This window comes from Protopterus annectens, chromosome 4.part1 (genome assembly GCF_019279795.1).
Source record: "Protopterus annectens isolate FY-2018-M chromosome 4.part1, PAN1.0, whole genome shotgun sequence".
NCBI lineage: Eukaryota > Metazoa > Chordata > Ceratodontiformes > Protopteridae > Protopterus > Protopterus annectens.
The window spans coordinates 196,804,684-196,823,061 of record NC_056734.1 but is presented as its reverse complement, the minus strand read 5'-3'; the positions used below and the strand labels follow the sequence as shown (position 1 = coordinate 196,823,061).

At 38.9% G+C, this 18,378-nt stretch overlaps 1 protein-coding gene across 1 annotated transcript in view; it reads right to left on the bottom strand.

Moving 5' to 3' along the window:
• ANKMY1 (ankyrin repeat and MYND domain containing 1) overlaps nucleotides 1-18,378 on the bottom strand; it is a 1,970,922-nt gene that overhangs the window by 1,184,266 nt on the left and 768,278 nt on the right. Inside the window, exon 9 of the mRNA XM_044070101.1 lies at nucleotides 5,117-5,257. Coding sequence (XP_043926036.1) covers nucleotides 5,117-5,257 — 141 coding nt within the window. The remainder of the gene's footprint in view (nucleotides 1-5,116; nucleotides 5,258-18,378) is intronic.

Genomic DNA, 18,378 nt, shown 5'->3' with positions numbered 1-18,378 from the left:
TTTTAAATAAACAAATAACACTAACAGAAGGATCAAATAAAAAATGTAAAAGATAATAAAGCTCCAGGACTGGATGGAATAATTCCTGAACTATGTAAGATTTTTCCTATATAGTAAAGAAAATAATGAGCGCCTTTACTATGATTAAGCAAAAATGTATAACACCCCATCGTGGAAATACTCAATTATCGCCCCCATATTAAAACAAGGTAAGGACCCCAAATCTTGTGATTCATATAGGCTAGTTTTGTTACTAAACACTGATTATAAAATGTTCATGACAATATTAGCTAATAGCATAAAGAAAATATTACCTAATCTAATACATTATGATCAGACAGGGTTCATTCTTTATAGAAAAGTGCAAAATAACATTATTAAATTACTATCATTAATAGACATAGCATGCAAATACAAAAAACAACTATTATCAGCCTAGACATAGAAAAGGCTTTTGATTCTAATAGTCGGTCTTATCTACAAAGAATTCTGATTGGTTTTGAATTCTCCTCATATTTTGTCAACTTATTAATGAAAATTTATACTGCGGCACAAGCTTATGTGAAAATCAGATCATGTCTATCTTCACCACTAGAAATCCTCAAGTGAACTAGACAAGGTTATCCTTTGTCACCATTATTGTTTGCTCTTTCAATGGAACCTTTTGATACATATATCAGAAACAAGCAAAATATAAAAGGTTTCCAAATTAATAAGGACTATTGTCCTAAGATACAATTATTTGCTGATGGTATGTTGTTAACATTGGGTGATACTGATGGTTCTTTGCAGGATGTTATGAATACCTTAAGCAAGTTTGAAAGAATTTCTGGGCTTAAATTTAATCATAATGAATCCAAACCATTACTAATTAACAAAAAGATAAAAAAAAAACTAAGAGAGAATAGCCTGTTTAATTGGGAGAATGATGTAGTAGAATATTTGGGTGTTAGTATAAAAAGTACATGGAAAGAATCTGTTAATCTAAACTACAAAAATTTAATAACCACCGTTAGTGAACTAATGAAAAGATTGAATAAAATGTTCTTCACAATGGAGGATAGGCTCTCTTTAATTAAAATGATAATTTTACCTAAAATTTTGTTTTATATACAGTCATTGATACTACCCCTTCCAAAAACTTATTTAAAAAATTAGATTCCATGCTACTTAAAATTTTATGGTTCCCCTTAAAACTTAGGATTGCATATAAATGGCACATTAGAGCTTGGAATAGTAATATTCCCTAGCTTAAATCTTTATTCCAAATCAGTTATAATTAATGTAATATTACATTGGATCACACCTACCTATATATCTGGCTAGAAAACAATACATGAGATTCATATAACTGATGTCAGAACTACAGAAAATCAATTTAAGGAACAATATGGAATAAGTAGAGTTCATTGGCTTTTAAATGAATTTTGTTTATTTAATAAGAAGTTTGATCATTTTTCTTATGGCATTAATCAACTAGTTAATAACTTTAAAAATATAACTGATTGTAATTACAACATTAAACAATTTCTATTTCATATATTCCCTATAGCATACTCCCCTGATTGCCTAGATTCTTTCAACATCAATGCGATGCAAAAATTAAAGGAAAATAATTTCATATTCTGGTATCAGGTTATTGAAAATAAGGGTATTAAACCACTAAACTCTCTTTTATGTAGTTTTGATAATAGTCATGATGGTTGTTTATACACTCATTACGGCAATTTATAGAAAACAAAATGAGAGTATCAATCAACCTAGAGACTGAATCTATACCTAGTTTGATTCAGACTTTTATTAGGTGTCTTGAAAAGACAGACAGAAATGACAGTACTCCACTTCTTTGCATTTATTTTTAGCCTTTTTTCATATACCACTAGTTTGTCATTACTTCTCACATAATATTTTCTACTTATAAGGCAACATGAATACTTTTTGCCACATTTGACAAATATGCAGACATGGGCTGCTTAGTATATTACTATAAACAGGGACTCAGTTGTTGTGTTGGCTCCAGCTAATAAGAGCACGGTAGCATGGGTATGTCTGGGCAACCAGTCACTTTTTGATTTTATTTAGGTGATTACTGTCCTAATTTAGAGATGACAAATGCATTCCAAGCATTTGTATAGTGATTTACATTAATGCCCGGCAATGTTCCACCAAACACAGTAACAGTTACAGCTATCAAGATGTCTATGTTGATTTCTCTTCTAGCCGTCTACCATTTCAGCTCCCTAATTTGCAGAGGCCCTTACACATTGCTCATTGCTCTCCACAATTCATATGTTTAGAATTTTTAGTAATGTGGAAAAAACAAGTGTACATACACAAGTGTACATACATGTGTTAACCTGAACTCCTCCACACATGCACCACTGCAACCGTAGATAGTGTGAAATCCAGGTAGAAGGGCAAGTTAATAACAGAAGAAGGATTCCGGTATGTGGTCTTAATCACACACCATATGAAGCTGCATACCCATTTTATGAATTCCATCCAAACACTATAGTCCCCACTGTCAAACCAAGCTGTAACTATATTAGTTGCCACACTGGGCAATTCCCCCAATTTGGCATGCTCACCTCAGCCCAGAGTTCAGGTAAAAAAATCCTCTATGAAAGAGTTTTTGTTGCTAGCTAATAACTCTTTCACAAATTGCGACATTAGCTGCTTGCGGCAGTTCCTAAAAACACATGCACACTGCTAACAAATCACTGAACCAGCTGTGATTAATATTACATCTACTTAAATAGCAAACAATAATGCACTCCCAAACAAACTCTTCCACCTCAGACTTTCAAAGACCAATCAACATCTCTTACCCAGTAGTGATTATGCCCCTTAATGGTCTACAGCCTGGCAGCCACCCCATTCTCCCTAAACTAGCTAATACAAAATGTCACCACTCCCAGTAATGGCAGTACAGTCAGTAGTTTTAAGACTACATCAAAGACAGCATAAACTAACTCCTATGTTTTCAGTAAGTGTTTAGACGGTGCAATATGATATTGTATATGGCAAAGAAGGCATGATTAAGCAATTTACTTGGTTTAATGCTGATTAATAATGCTATAAACAAATCTTGCTTTGCCAAGCAGTTTGTACATTAATATTCTATTCCCTGTATTCAGCATCCAAACCACTTCTGAACTCTTTCTGCCTGGGTGATCAAAAAATACTAAAATAAATTAATTTAAGCAAATGTTTCTTCCTTGTTCTCTACCGAAATCATAATCAGCCAAATTGGACTTGCATGGTTAACATGATGCACTAAAAGTGTTAAATAACAAACAACTTAAAAACAAAGCTACACCCATGTTCTGCTGCTGTCAATGTCATCCTGTTTATGATCTGGACTCAACCTTGTTTCACACATACTAGAGTTGGTAATGTTTGTAATCACCCCCCCCCCCAGTACACTCATCTTTGAATCCACACAGCACCACTCTGCTAATAAGTCAACTAGTTCCTAGCGTAGATTGCTTCACACTTAAAACAATTTGTAAAATGCAAGAAAAATAAATTAACAAATCACTGGCTATGTTGCTTCACTTGCTGATGAATAAGAAGTTAAAACATATAATTTAGTAGAAAACTAAGCTGGTGAAAACTTCAGCATTTAGAAATATAATATGAAGCTTTTGGACTAGAAAGTCAAAGTACGTCTGTCCAATGAAGGATTAAATGCTATAGCTGGGGCAACTGGTGACCTGGACAATCCCAAAGTTTGATCCTCTCCTCCACCAAAAGAGCTAAGAAAAAAAAAATAAAATCTTCCAGCACTGGCTACATAGTAGCTCTTTCCCATATCCAATCTTGACATAAACCTCAGATATACACACACACACACACACACACACACACACACACACACACACACACACACACACACACACACACACACAAACCCTACGGTCACTAGTCTTTCATATAATTTAAGCAGCTGCTTAACTTGCAGCAACTGTACATCTAACTCGTATGGCTTGTCTGGCATCTCTACTATAATGTCATCGCACTCCAATCCAGGACAGCACCTCACCTTCAACCCACCCTACCTATAGCATTCAGCTCCACAAGTATTCGATGACTCCCCTTCACAATCATGTACTTTAGCCCCAAACATCATAAACTGCATCTACTATTGTTCACAACTCAAAATTACAACAGCACTGGGCATACATAATACATACGTGGATGTATTTACATATATACAATGAAAACCATTTTCTACAGTATATTCAGGTCACTCTTACTACCTCTCAACTTCCAAATACAAGAAATTGGGGCAAAGCCAAAAATAATGGGAATAAAGGCCAAAAATTAGGGGCAACTTTTAAATACTGCTCTTACAAACTTAGAACGTTTGTTAGAATGACGGGTTTTGCATTAGTATGCATTTTCTGAAGGATGCGAAGTCTGAAACGCAAATGTATGTCAGTATTTATTGACTTCAATTCTCAATGATTTGCCAGAAAGCTACAAATTTTATGAGGAACACACCAAAACTATGAGCAAAAATCTGGACATGCTGCGAAAATCAGGGCAGTTGAGAGGTATTCTCTTACCCCAGCTTTGTGATCCTCCTTTTCACACTTAAAACATCATGTATATTCTGCTGTGGGCAGTGTTTACTAGTGTCATTGCCCACAATTTTATCTGTCTTCCTTACACAGTTTAGAAAGAAAGACACTAACTTGCAAAGTGAAAACTGTCCTTAAAGATAAAGCTCCTGGCAGTCTTTATTCATGACTAGAGATCGCCGGAAAAGCACTGCAAAAGGTTGCAAAGAGCAACAAATGAATTGCAGATGCAGACTGTATAATAATAAAATATAGGTTTAATATTTTTTTTTTGTTACTTTGCCCCAGTGTAGCACTGCCCATGCCATCTTGTGCCTTAGAAAACACCTTGGTGTATCCTATTATTTCAAGCTTAAAATATGTATGTAAGTAGAGCGGAAGGAAAGCAAAATGCAGATCATAGTATACTCTTAGATTTGTTTCTATATAAAGAAACTCTGCCCTTTAGCAAATCTAGTAATTTTCATTACAACATGGATGTTATAGTGGCTTTTGCTCATTATGAAAAAATAAAGACTAAATGAACTTACACGATCAGGTGCATAAGTATCATCTACATCTTCAGCTCTGACATCAGGGTCAGCACAGGCATGCAGTAACAATTCTGTGATCTTAACTCCTTCCTCTCCAGGCAGGGCTACAGCAATGTGAAGAGGTGTTAGTCCTCCCAACTAAAACAGTATAAAAAACAAATTATAAACTTTAGCATCATGCCATAGCTGTACAATTATTTAACAATGTGAAACCAGCTAAATAAAATCAATACTTTAACATAACTGTTCTTACACAGAATGACTAATAATTCATTTAGAATAAGGACTTACACTTCTCCAGCACTGACTCAGAGCTCTGCAACAGTGCTCTTCAATCTCTAATGTACACCACAAAGCAAATTTCTTTCAAGTCCCAGTTCAGAAAGTTTATATCCACTAACTGGAAATTGTAAACCAAGTATAACCAGACTGCTTTAACATGAGACATTTATGTTATTTATTTGTTGATTGATTTCTTTGTTTACTGGAAAAGTCTGACTGGGCACAATTGCCCTTTCTCAGTGAAGGCCCGGGTAGAAAAGCTCCAAGGTATCATAATGCACTTTCAGTGAATATACAGTATAATACAATTTCTATTGATATTCACAAACATTAATATACAAGCATTGTATTGAGAATTTACAGACAAAAGAGTCCTGTGGTGTATAAGATAGGAGTAATTTAGGAAATACAGAAGAGTGAGGTATGTGTTAATAGGGAAGTAGTGACGGAACAGTAATTTGGCTGTGCTAATTAGAAGTAGGTATAGTAGTTTAGCAAGGACTATAAAGTGAAGTATTAGAAGGGGGATAAGCCGGTTAAGTCATTTAGGAATTTTAATGGAGGTATAAGAAAGTTGATAAAGGGTGTTAGGAGAGCTATGTCCCAGATTAGGGGCAGGGACAAAGCCAGAAAGCAGACAAGAAGTCTTTTGGTAAGATTTTGAAAAGATGAAGGTGTGAGATAGACCTGATTGATACAGGAATTTTGTTCCAAGTTCTACCTACACTATTGGAAGAGAGACTGACCCCAGCAGACCTTTGTGGTTGGTTGGTAGATGGTATGCAGTGGTTTATCATTTGACTAAAAGGGTTGGTTTGGAAGATGGTATTGGAGTATGAGGCTAATTGTTGAACTGGAGGAATGGGTAATGGATGATTTTGTGGGTTAAGATAAACTGAGTAAAAGGTGGTGAGAAGTTCGAGTCAGTTTAGTGTTTTTATCGCTAAAGAGTGGTGGGTCTGGTAAGGTTTGTTGCAAGTGAATCTAGTGACTTAGTTGCAGTATTGTTTAAGTTTAGAACTAAGTATAGGTTGTAGGTTGGTCATGATAGGGGCTCCACACAGGACAGAGAGTAAGAGTTAAGTGGTAGCCAGAGTTACCTTGGCAGAGTTTATAAGGAATTTCTTTACTCTCTGTAGGGTACCTAGTTTTTGATGCTGTTGTGGATATATAAATAGAATTTAAGATCATTGTCAATTGTCATGCCAAGACATTTTGTATGTGGGGTAATTTCAATCATGGTATTAGTTAAGGATGAAATTTTAAAGTTGTTTTTTTTTCATGGAAATGGGATTTTGGAAAAGAGAGAAGCAATTTAGTTATTTTTGAGATTTAGTAGCAGGTGATTATCCCGTAGGCATATTTCAACAGAGTTAAATGTTTCTGGAGTAATTCACTGAAGATGTATTAGGTTGCTGGAAATGCATATTATGATAGAATTATCAGTGTATCGTATGAGGGAAGCTTGCTGACAGGATTCATGTGAATTGTTAGTAAATACATTGAAGAGTAGAGGGCTGAGAATGGAGCCCTGTGGCACACCAGTATTGACAGGAAGAAGGGAGAAAAGGTGGAGAGACATTTACTAGACTGGTATCTATTCATCATTAGATATTTCATAAATGAAGGCACTTAATGGAATCCTCCTGATTCATATAACTGCTTTGCTTTATTAAGCATCATATTATATATACTAGGCACCCTACAATGTTTATTTTTCTCTCTGTGTAAATATATAACTTTATACATGGTATATTTTCACTGTGTAAATATCTGTTTATTGTACCTATGTAAATGCACATTTCTGATTTACGTGTACACTGGAGCTTTTGTCCCTATATCTCAACTGAAAATGGGTTTTTGTCCAGACAGACCATTGTGGTAAAGCAACCAGAAATGAATGACTAATTTGCAGTTGCTTTTACAATCTTACTTCCAGGTCTAGAAGTCATTCTCACACTCCGATCTGTACATATCAATTTCAATAAAAAAGCTAACAGGAAAATATCTTACCGTTTCCTTTTTATTTAGTTTTTGTTTAGGTATTTGAATTAACTAAAATATCTGTAATTTTTAGGATTCAAAACTCAGAGGAGAATTTGTCACTCTGGGAAATACAGAAAACTACAACTTACCCCACCCTATCTACTCTACCAAACAGAAAATGATTGGATTCATGAACAGGTTAGGTTGGATGCAAGGTATTTAACATCTGGTGTAAGTGAAAAGATGGAGACGTGCCTAGGTTTACCCAAACAAACAATGTGTAAGCTCTAGCATACAAACTACTGTTCAAGGTGGCAACATTTTGCAAAGCAGGAGACCAAGTGCCTCAGCTTCAAAAACATGAATGAAATTAAAAAGATTCAAAAGAGCCTTCAACGAAAATAACTGTGTCCAGAGTGACGAGTGACATACTTATTTTGATGCTAGCTATCCAGTTAAAAGCTTCTAATCTAATTGTTACATCCTAACTTTGCTATTTAGGTTGTATACCAAAAGGGTGTGCCTGCGGTGGTGGTGCTGCGGTAGCTTTGTCGCCTCATACCAAGACATTGTCCCGTTCGATTCTCAGCTAGAGCATCTTCTGTGTGGAGGCATATGTGAATGGGGCGTGCCTTAGTTGAAGGTTGTGTGTCAGGGCTGGTAACCCAGTACGTAAAAATCCACTACCAATCATTAGCAGACCGGAGTTCCGCTGTGGCGACCCCTAACAGGGAAAAGCCGAAAGGCACAAACAAAAACCATAGAAAAAGGGTATGTAGGCATATGAGTCAGCAATGCAGCTAAGAAATTTCTGACTACACATACAACACTGGAAGATGATACACCATATGTAAAAGCATAGATATATCTCCAGAAGTGGAATTCGGCAACAGCAGTTCTCATTGATGTGCAATGCCATCCCTCATCATCCCAGGATTTATCAGAGAAGGAAGAATGATAATCCTCCTATCCCCAGTCCTCGACAGATAATAGCACCCAAAGTGGTTCAGTGATGGAAAGGTCTGTAACCTGCATCCAGCAGAGAGAATCTCTTGTCCCTGCAGCTCTGCACAGGCACTGACAGTACTTAGGGTGATCAGGCAAGGTGCAGCAGGATGTTCAGTACAGAGGACATTTCATTCATCTGAAATTCTGTCCTACCACATCAGATTGTAAAAAAGTGAGATTGTCTATGATTGTATATGTATCAAGTGTGGTCATGCCCTGTGTCATGTATGAATTTGATTACACAGCCAGCCATACCTTTTAATTACTGAAGTATACATTGTACATCAGACCATCCAGGGGGCTGGGGTATTTTTGGCAAAGGCCAGGTATAGCACAGAATAATCTATGACAGCCTTCCTCAATATATGTGCTAATATATACATCCTTTTCTGTAACAGCATTTCATGTAAAGAAGGTTTCAGTCTTACTATATGGAATTCTGCATAAATCCCAGCCAATTCTGGATCCACATTAGCAAATAACCTTCAATCCAATCTACCACATAACTGCCAAAAGCCTGCCTATTGATTCTTTGATTATTTTTTAGTTCTGATTCATCGCTGTCCTTAGGAAGGTTGTTGCATACTTCAGAAACCTGTGTGTGAAAAACCAACAGCTAACCAGATGAGGTAAAATTGCTACATTGGACTGTGGAGTAAGACAGCATGATTTATGGCAGTGTAATGTATGCTGTTGGAGGGCTCATGCAGGGAATCGATGTGCATGCCCACTGGTGGAAGACCAGTACTATCAAAAATTGTGGCTGGGTTACAAATGTACAAGGAGGTGGATAGGGTGTGTGCACATTAGCTGACTGCAAAGAGGATATGTACTGCTAATCCTTGTGAAGGGATATCAAGCTGCCTGGGTATTGCTGGGACTGTTGCAGGCCTAGATTACTTCAAAGAACGTGCACACTGTATGGAGATTCTTTGAACTGAATTCTGCAGATTGCAATAAGATCTGTGTGTGGTTTCCTAAAATGTAGGCCTACATTGTGTTACATGATTTGTACTGACTGCATAGTATTGTCCTGAGTGCTGGAGTCAGTGACTGATTATTAGTCTGAATTAGGAACATCATGAGTTAAGAGATGAAAGCTGCAATAATGTCATTATAATAGCTATAAAATATTAATGCTTCTTAATAAAGTCTCTTCATTAACAATCAGTGAGGCAATCTTATGTAAAGAATGAAATGAAGATGATAATAACCAGGTCTGTATGTAGGCGCACACACAGTTGGGTATTAACAATACAAACATTGTTTGCTTGGCTGGGAGAGTTATGATGAATTCCATATGCTGCTTTGATCAGACTGGGTATAAATGTCCACTGAGCAGTTTAGTGCCTAATTAAAACAGCCAGCTGTAGGGGAGATGAATAGTAAGTCTCAGATACAGAACGCAACTTCTGCTACTGCAGAAGAAGGGAGGGCAGGGTAGGTTGTGAGGGACTGTGATGTGCTACTTTATGTATGATGTGATGACAGATACACGTCTTTTTTGTGTGTCATACCATGGAAATAGAAAATGATGGTGTGAGTCAAGGGTGTTAAGAGTGAATTAAAAACTTTGAAGTGAGCAGAGAGTATTAAAGTGAATCAAAAGTAGATAGCACCATAACAAGACAGCAATGGAAAAAATGAACAGACAAATATCAGAGAGGGATGCATGGCATTACTAGTGAAAGAAAAGAGATCAAAAACTGTACGGACTGTCCAAAGTTTAAGAATGCTGTGTTAAACCTAAACATTTATATGAGGGGGTTTACAACATGCAACAAGTATACTGCATGATGAAATGGAGGTATCTAAGCATGTGGGGTGGGTACAAGTAAAATGAGCAAAAACAAATAAGCAAGGAAATTAGGTGAAGCACTGCAAAAGCAGTGTAGTACTGCTAGTTATAAGGGTGGGCGAGGCCTGGGTCACTGCGGGGAGCTGAAGGATAATAAAAGAAGCAAACAAGGAAAAATTGTGGTGAAAGCATTGGTTTAGGCATGAAGAGGAGGAAAGGTAGGAGTGTTAACAGGAGGGCAAAGAAGGGTATGATGTACAAAATTAGTCAAATGGTAGGAGACGATGGAAGGATGGTACATCAGAATGTCAAAAGTTGGTGAAGTGGAAGAGGGTGGAGAGTTTAGTTCAGACAGGTAAAAAAGAGGAGGAATAGTATGTTAGGGTATCAAGGGTCAGGAGGAAAGGGTAAAGGAAGGCTAATACTGATGCAGGGAAGAACTGAGAGTGGGGGGTGGTCAAGGCTGTATATCCTTAAGGAGTAAGAAAGTACAATTGTGAAAATCCTACTTAACTGTAACAGCAGATGTTCGAATTTCATATTGCCTCAGTAGCATATGGGTTCTGTGTCTCTCCAAACACACACTGGCAGCTTCTCAGAGCTCAGAATTTTCTCCTCTTACTCCTTGTGATACATGATTGGAAAAGCTGTTCCCCTCAGGAGAAGCTTAATCCCATCACAGAAAGTCAGTTATAAAAAATTTTAGGGCTAAGGAGGAAAATACAAGGAGAACCAGAAGCGTGAATTGCCTGAAACCAGCTAATTCATAGCCAAAAAGCATCAACACAAATACCAAAGCCAACCGACATCACAACAAGGTTGGATACCATGGAAATATATAAGGGGGATTGTGAGTGGGTGTTGCCACTGACGCAATTTGAAATTCGAACATTTACTGTAACAGATAAGTAGGACTTATATAACTCTAATGTGTTCATCATTCACACTGCATAACTGGAATATAGATAGATTTCCAAAGCTCACCCTACCTGGGAAGAGGAAGAATAAGGACCCAGGAGCCCCTGGAGAATGGTCCTCACAACGACTGCCCTGGAACTTGAGAAATAATCCAGTTTGTAGCACCTTACAAAGTTATGACCAGAGGGCCACATTGCTTCCTCTAGAATCCTTCTAGAGTACACTCCTTTGAAATATGCCACCAAAAAAGATAATGCTCTGGTGGAATACACCTTAACCTTGTCTGGAATAGATTTACCATGGTAAAAGTACCAAAAAAAAAAAAAAAAACAATAGCAGGGGACAACCAGCAAGCAATCATCTGTTTAGAGACAGGATGACCCTTCTTAGCCCCAGAACAGAAAATAAACAGCTTTTCAGCCTTCCTGAAAGGAATAGTTTTGTCAAAGTAGAACTTGAGCTGCCTGTGCACATCCAAGGTATGCAGAATCTTCTCTCCCTTGTTTTTTGGTTCCAGAAAAAAAAACGGGGGACTGATGGCTTGATTCAGAGTAAATTAAGAAACAATGTTTTGCATAAAACATGGATTAGTGGATAAAACAACTCCTTCCTTATAGGAAATCAGATAAGGTTGGCCCATCATGAGAACTTGCAGCTCAGAGACTTACCTTGCAGATGTAAGAGGAATAAGCCAAACAGTTTTCCAATTGATGAACTTTAAATCAGCCTGAAAGACACGTTCAGACTGAGATATGGTCAAATTTTCAAGAACAAAGTTGGGATCCCAAGGAGGAGGAATTTGCTTTCAATGGGGGTTTCCAGTCCAACTCTCCTTTCATAAGCTGTTCGAACCAAAAAAAAAATGAAAGAGAATGATCCATGACCAGACAAGCTGAGATGGCTACAAGATGCACTTTGATAGATGCATAAGATAAGTCATCACTGAGTAGCTCAGACAAATATTCCAAAACCAGAGGGGTAGACACCTAACTGAGTCCTCTGTTATCGGATAGGCACCACCTAGAAAACTCCTTCCACTTGTAAATATAAGATTTTCTAGTTGTAGGTTTTCTTGCCTCCTTCAATACCTTCTGTACATCATAATAGAACAAGTGCCTTAAAGGTATCAAGATAGAATTATAAATGCTGTCAGTTCCAACCACTCTATCATGGGCTGCATCAGTCGCCCTGACAATGTGTGAGCAGAATCAGAGTGTGAAGAAGCTTGTGTTAATTAACCTTGGTCAAGTCTATTAAAAGGGAGAACCAATTTTGCCTAGACTAAAAGGAGATCACTACAATGATCTTTGGTAATTCTTTCTGAATCTTCAGAAGTACCTTGGGTATCAGTGGAAATGCATAAAGGAACATTCCTGTCCAAAGAAACAAGAATGCGTCTGTCCTCTGAGCATAGATGCAAGAGTGTTTCAAACATAAATTTCCCAAGTGTCTGTTTTGAAAGGAGGAAAGCAGATCTAATTGAGGTGGTTCCTGAAAGAGCTATGTCCTGAATTTAAACTTGTGAGGGTCTATCTGGAACCTGCTTACTCTCTCTGCTACTATGTTTTGCTCTGATGGGATGTGCAACGCCCAAAGCCTCAGAGAATACTGTAAGGCTAGCTCCCAGGCTATCATTGCTAACTGTCAAAGAAGATATGAATTTATAAATCTTTGGTTGTTCAAGTACCTCATAACTGTGGCGTTGTCTGTGACCACTAAAATGGAACCTGGAGACCATAAGTGGTGAAGGGCTTTTAAGGCCTGAAACATTGTTAACGTTTCTTTGACATTTGTGTGATTTGTAGTATCCGAAGGATCCCATTCACCTTGCACTTGAAATCCCATAGACACTGCTCCCTATGAAAAATCTGATTAGTCCATCTGGACTGACAAAGCTGGGGTCTGAAGGGAGAACAGTAGGCCTGGACTGAGAGACATCTGACCCCTCCACAATTGTAACATCATCATCAGACCCCTTTTTTCCATTTTTTTTTTACATGGGATGGGGTATTGTGTTAACTGTTGCCAACTCTCTCCATTCAGTGTCACACTCCTGCCTTCTTCAACACTCATGCCTGACTGTCGCACATCTTCTTTCACACAATCCATTTACCTCTTTGCTGAACGTCCTCGCATCCTCTTACCTTCCTCCTTTCTGTCCCAAATCTTCCTCACAAGATTGTCTTCTGCTTTTCTGCACATGTCCAAACCACCGTAATCTGTTCTCTTTGATGTTTTCTGCATTTGGAGCTACTTTGGCTTCTGCTTTTATGTCCTCATTTCTTTGTCTGTCCCACAGTGTGCATCCTACCACATTTCTCAGGCATTTCATTTCCATCACCTCTAGTTTCTTCAACTGTTCTGCCTTTACTGTCCAGGTTTCTGTACCATAAGAGTAGTACTGGTTGCACCACTGTCTTGTACGCTTTATTTTTCAGCTTCTTTGGCATTCTTCTGTCACAGACTACACCTGATACTCTATGCCAGTTGGCTGCAGCCCCACTGATTCTAGCTCTGATCTCTTCAATCAGACTCCCCTTATCTTCAACCACCCCTCTCAGATACTTGAAGCTGTTTACCTGTTCCTCTACATTCCTTTCTATCTCTATTCTCAGCTTCTTCTGATTTCCCCAATTTGCTGCCTATACCACTGTCTTATCTGTGTTTAGTTTCATCCCATGTGCCCTCAGTTTTGCATTCTATTCAACTATCCTTTGCTGAAGTTCTTGCTCAGAGTCTGCCTGTAATGCCACATCGTCTGCATACAGCAGCTTTGTTGATCTGTCCCCTCCGATCTGTTTGCTAATGTAGTCCATCACCAGTATGAACAGCAGTGGGCTCAGAGCTGAACCCTGATGTACACCCTCTGCTACTGGGAAACCTTCCGTGCGGCCAAACACTGCTCCTACTTGAGTCATAGGGTCCTTGTACATAGCCTGCACTAATTCTACCAATATTTCTGGGACTTCAAACCACCACAGTACTGCCTACATCAGCTTTTTTGTGACCTTGAAATATGCTTTCTCCAAGTCTAGGAATGCCCAGTTGGACTCTCTCCTCATCTCTAGCTTCTTCTCAGGTATCTGTCTCACTGCAAATATTGGGCCAATTGTGCTGCATCCTAATCTAAAACTGAACTGCTCATCTTCTATCTTACATTCTACTACTCTGTGTATCCGTTTATCAATCACCCGCTCCAGAACTTTTATGCAATGTGATAGGAGTTTGATGTCTCTGTACTGCCCACAGTTGTGGTTGTCCCCTTTTTCCTTGTACACTGGCATGAGTATGCTTATTCTCCAGTCATCTGGAATACGCCTTTCTTTCCACACTGCTATGAGTACCCTCAGGAGCCATTTCTCCCCTGTCTCACCCAGCATCTTTATCATATCTGCTGTAACCTCATCTGAGCCTGCTGCGTTCCCTGACTTTATTTTCCTCAGTGTTGTTCTTACTTCTTCTAGGGTGGGCGCCTCTTCTTCTCTCATCCCAGGCTGTTTCTGGGCCAGTACAGCTTCTGTGGGGTTTTCTTCATTCAGAAGCTGCTGTAAATACTCCTTCCATCTGCCTTTGATGTCCTGTGGACTGGTGAGCAATATGTTGCTGGCATCCCTTATGAAGGACTATCTTCTTTATCTTTCTGTCTTTGTCTTGCAACCTGATATAGCTTCTTTGTGCCACTTACTGAATCACTTTCCAGAAGCTGGTAGAGTGCCTCCGATGCCCTATTCTTTGCTACTGCAACTTCTTTCTTAGCCAACCAGTAGTCCTTCCTAGCCTGGTCAGACTTTTCTATCTCCCACTTCTTCCGGCACTCCTTCTTTCTTTTGATGACTTCCTGGACCTCTGCATTCCACCACCAGTTTTCCTTATGTATCTTATTTCCATACCTGACTCAGACTATCAGTTGGCATAATGGTTAAGGTCTTCGCCTCCCATGCACAAGATGCAAGGTTCGATCCTGACCTCTGACCAATGCCTGTTTGGAATTCGCGTGTTCTCCCTGTGTCTCAGTGGAGCTCCTCCCATGTCCAAAAACATGCTAAGTGTTTCCATCTCAAACTCACCAATGAATGGAGCTGTGGGCAGAAGCACAGACTGTACATGGTGCCCTGTAGGGGGAAGAGTTGTACATACCAACCGATTTGGGCATCTACTGTGGTGCACAGTATCCTCAAGATAGGAGAACACAGATCACAGACTGTGCACCTTGGCAGGACTAGCCAGTAGAAGGTGTAAAATATGGCTCTAGGTGATTTGGTCATGTTGGCAATTGTAACTCTCATTTCACAAATTCCAACACTGGTACCTAAAACTCTAAGGCATGCAGGTACTGGGACCAACAATTTTGTAAGTACCACTTAATCTTTCTCATATAGAGTTTGCCAGTGGTATCATGAGGATTACTGATGCCACGAGGCCTAGAATTTTGGGAAACTTTCTTGTGTTGGCGGATTCTTAAAGAGAGGAATCCTTGAAAATGTTCTGATAAGTCAGGACTTTATATTCTGGTAGTCAGGACTTTATATTCTGGTAGTCAGGACTTTATATTCTGGTAGAAAGGTCATTTTTTCTGTGTATATCATACACCCCAGGAAGACAATTCTTTAAGAGGATGTGAGACAGGATTTTCGTAGTATCAATATGAAGCACATATAAGCTAGAATGGTTGAGACCTTGTCTAATTATTCTAAACACCTGAAAACAGGCTCTGCACAAATCAGCAAGTCATCTAAATAAGGGAAAATGTGGATGCCCTAGGTCCCACAGTAAGCAACCACAGGAGCCAGGCACTTTGAGAATACTTGAAGCATAGTAGATGGCCCAAAGGGCAATGACAAAAACTGATAATGTGAACCAGACACAGCAAATATCAGGCCTTTCCTGAAGTTGGAAGCAATTGGAATGAGATAATAATAAGCATCTTTCACATCTCAAGTCACCAAGAAAGAGCAGCCTAGAAGAAGGGTTGGGACCATCTGTAAGGTGAGCATTTTGAATATGGGCATTTTAGGAAAGGTATTTAGGTAAGACAAATCTAGCACTGGTCTCCACAATAGTTCCTTTTTAGATAAAATCCTTTATCTTTTTGTGGTACAGGAACTGGTTCTATAACCCCTGCATACAACATGTGATGTACTGGAGAGAACAGATGTGTATGGGCTGGTGGGTGCAGGGGGATTCCTCTAAAGGGATGAAGATTTTTTGTCCAATGCCATGAGCATCCTCTCTGAATCATTCTCAGCACCCATTTGACTGAGACTATTTTTGGCCAGACTGCTAGGTTCATTAAAAGCCTGGAGAAGAGGAAAGAGAAGAAGGGACAAGGAGGAAGGAACAGGATGTCCAAGTCTCAGCATAGTCATTCTTCAGCAAAGGATTGATCCTTTTTTGAGAAAAAAAACCCTTTCATTTGATTTGGAAGCATTATCCTCCTGCCATTTCTTCTTGGTACCTTGACTCTTGCTAGGCTGGGAGTTTTGTTTGTTCTGCACTTTGAAGTTAAGGCACCTTATTCGGGGAGAACATATGAATATGGCCCACTCTAGATACCCCATACATCAATTTACATCTATCACCCCATTGTTTGAGAATCTGGGTAAGAGCAGGACCAAACACCAATTCAAAACTTAAAGAAGCATTAAAAATTTCACTTTTTAAATCCTCAAAAAACTTTCTGGCTATGTAACCAATGGGTCTATATTAGAACATCGAAGTTTCACAAATTCGAATGTTCTAATATCGACCCCTATTCAGCGAAAGCTGAAAATAGCGAAGCTATAGAAAACTGAATTTTTTTCCTAGGGAAAGAATTTGGTTGTCCATTTCTGTCACTTCGCTATTTTCAGCACTGTGGTGGAAAGTTAAGGGTTGGGTTCAGGTAAGTGTGCGATTGGGTGCGGGTTAGGTGAGTAAGGGTTAGGGAGCGGGTTAGGTATGCGTGCGATTGTGTGGACGTGAGGGTTAGGGCGGGTTAGGTAAGTTAGGGTTAGGGCGCGGGTCAGGTAAGTGTGTGATTGTGTGGATGTGAGGGGTAGGGCGGGGTAAGTGAGTTAGGGTTAGGGCGCGGGTGAGGTGAGTGTGCGACAGTGACAGACCTTAGGGTTAGGGTTTGGATTAAGGCAAGTGGATAGTTAGTGGTGTGAGTGTAGTGTAGGGTTAGATGTAAGATTTTAGGTGTATGTGTGTGGATTGCTGTTTGTTTGGTGTGCTTGTGTTGTGTGTATGCGTTGTGGAACAGTGAATTTTTTCCCTAGGAAAAAAAATTTGCTGTTCTGCATGTTCAAGTTGTCAGCTTTCGCTGAATAGAGTTCGATATTAGAATATTCGAAGTTGTGAAACTTCGATGTTCTAATATAGACCCGTAACCAACTATACCTTCTTAACACAACAGAAATGGCTGCTTTTTTAGTTGCGTCCACAACTTCTGAAACACTTCTCAAAGCATGTTTTGAAACCTGTCATACTAGAAATAATTCTCATTCATATAACACTTCTGTTTGTCAGGCAAACATGCAGCAAAGTCATCTAAACTGTAAGCACATTGCAAAATAAACCTCCACATGCCTAAATAAATTAGAATTATGGAGACTCAGTTAATAGACTTAGACAAAATGTTTGCTTGAGATTCTAACCTCTTGTCAGTTTTATCTGGGGGTGTAGGGTTAGAAGAAGCGAAGACTCTCTTGTTAGATTTGTGAGTTGGAGAAACCACAGCTGGGTTAGCTGACAAAGGAGCAAAGAGAACTGCAAGTTCAGAGTACATCTTGTATAGCCTTATTAGGAACTGGTTCACAAGCCAAAGGGGTTTTACATGCAGTTTCATAGACATCTTATGTCAAGAAACAGAAGGAACAGCCAAAGCATTTGCAATCTCATCCTCAGTAAGACTACAAACTCTGCTAATCTGTGGTGAAGCTTCAGATTGTTTCCAGGGGGGGGGTCAGCCATATCAGGATCAAGCAAGTCAGGGGAAAAACACTAGCCAGAATAATACACTAACACCATTACAGGCTGACTACGGGCAGCAATAACAGAAAATATAAACTATGTCCCCACACAGAAAATAGAGCTAAACTGCATAAAATATAGCAGAAACAATTTAAAATGTGCTGATCCTTCTTCTACAACCTGCACAGTTTAGCAAACAACAGCACAGTCAGAGTACCAAGTAAAATTCACTTTTCAAAATAATGCCAAAAATCAAATATATGCCCTAAAATCAGATAGAAACCTTTTAAAACAGCACTGGCCTTTGCTAGAAATG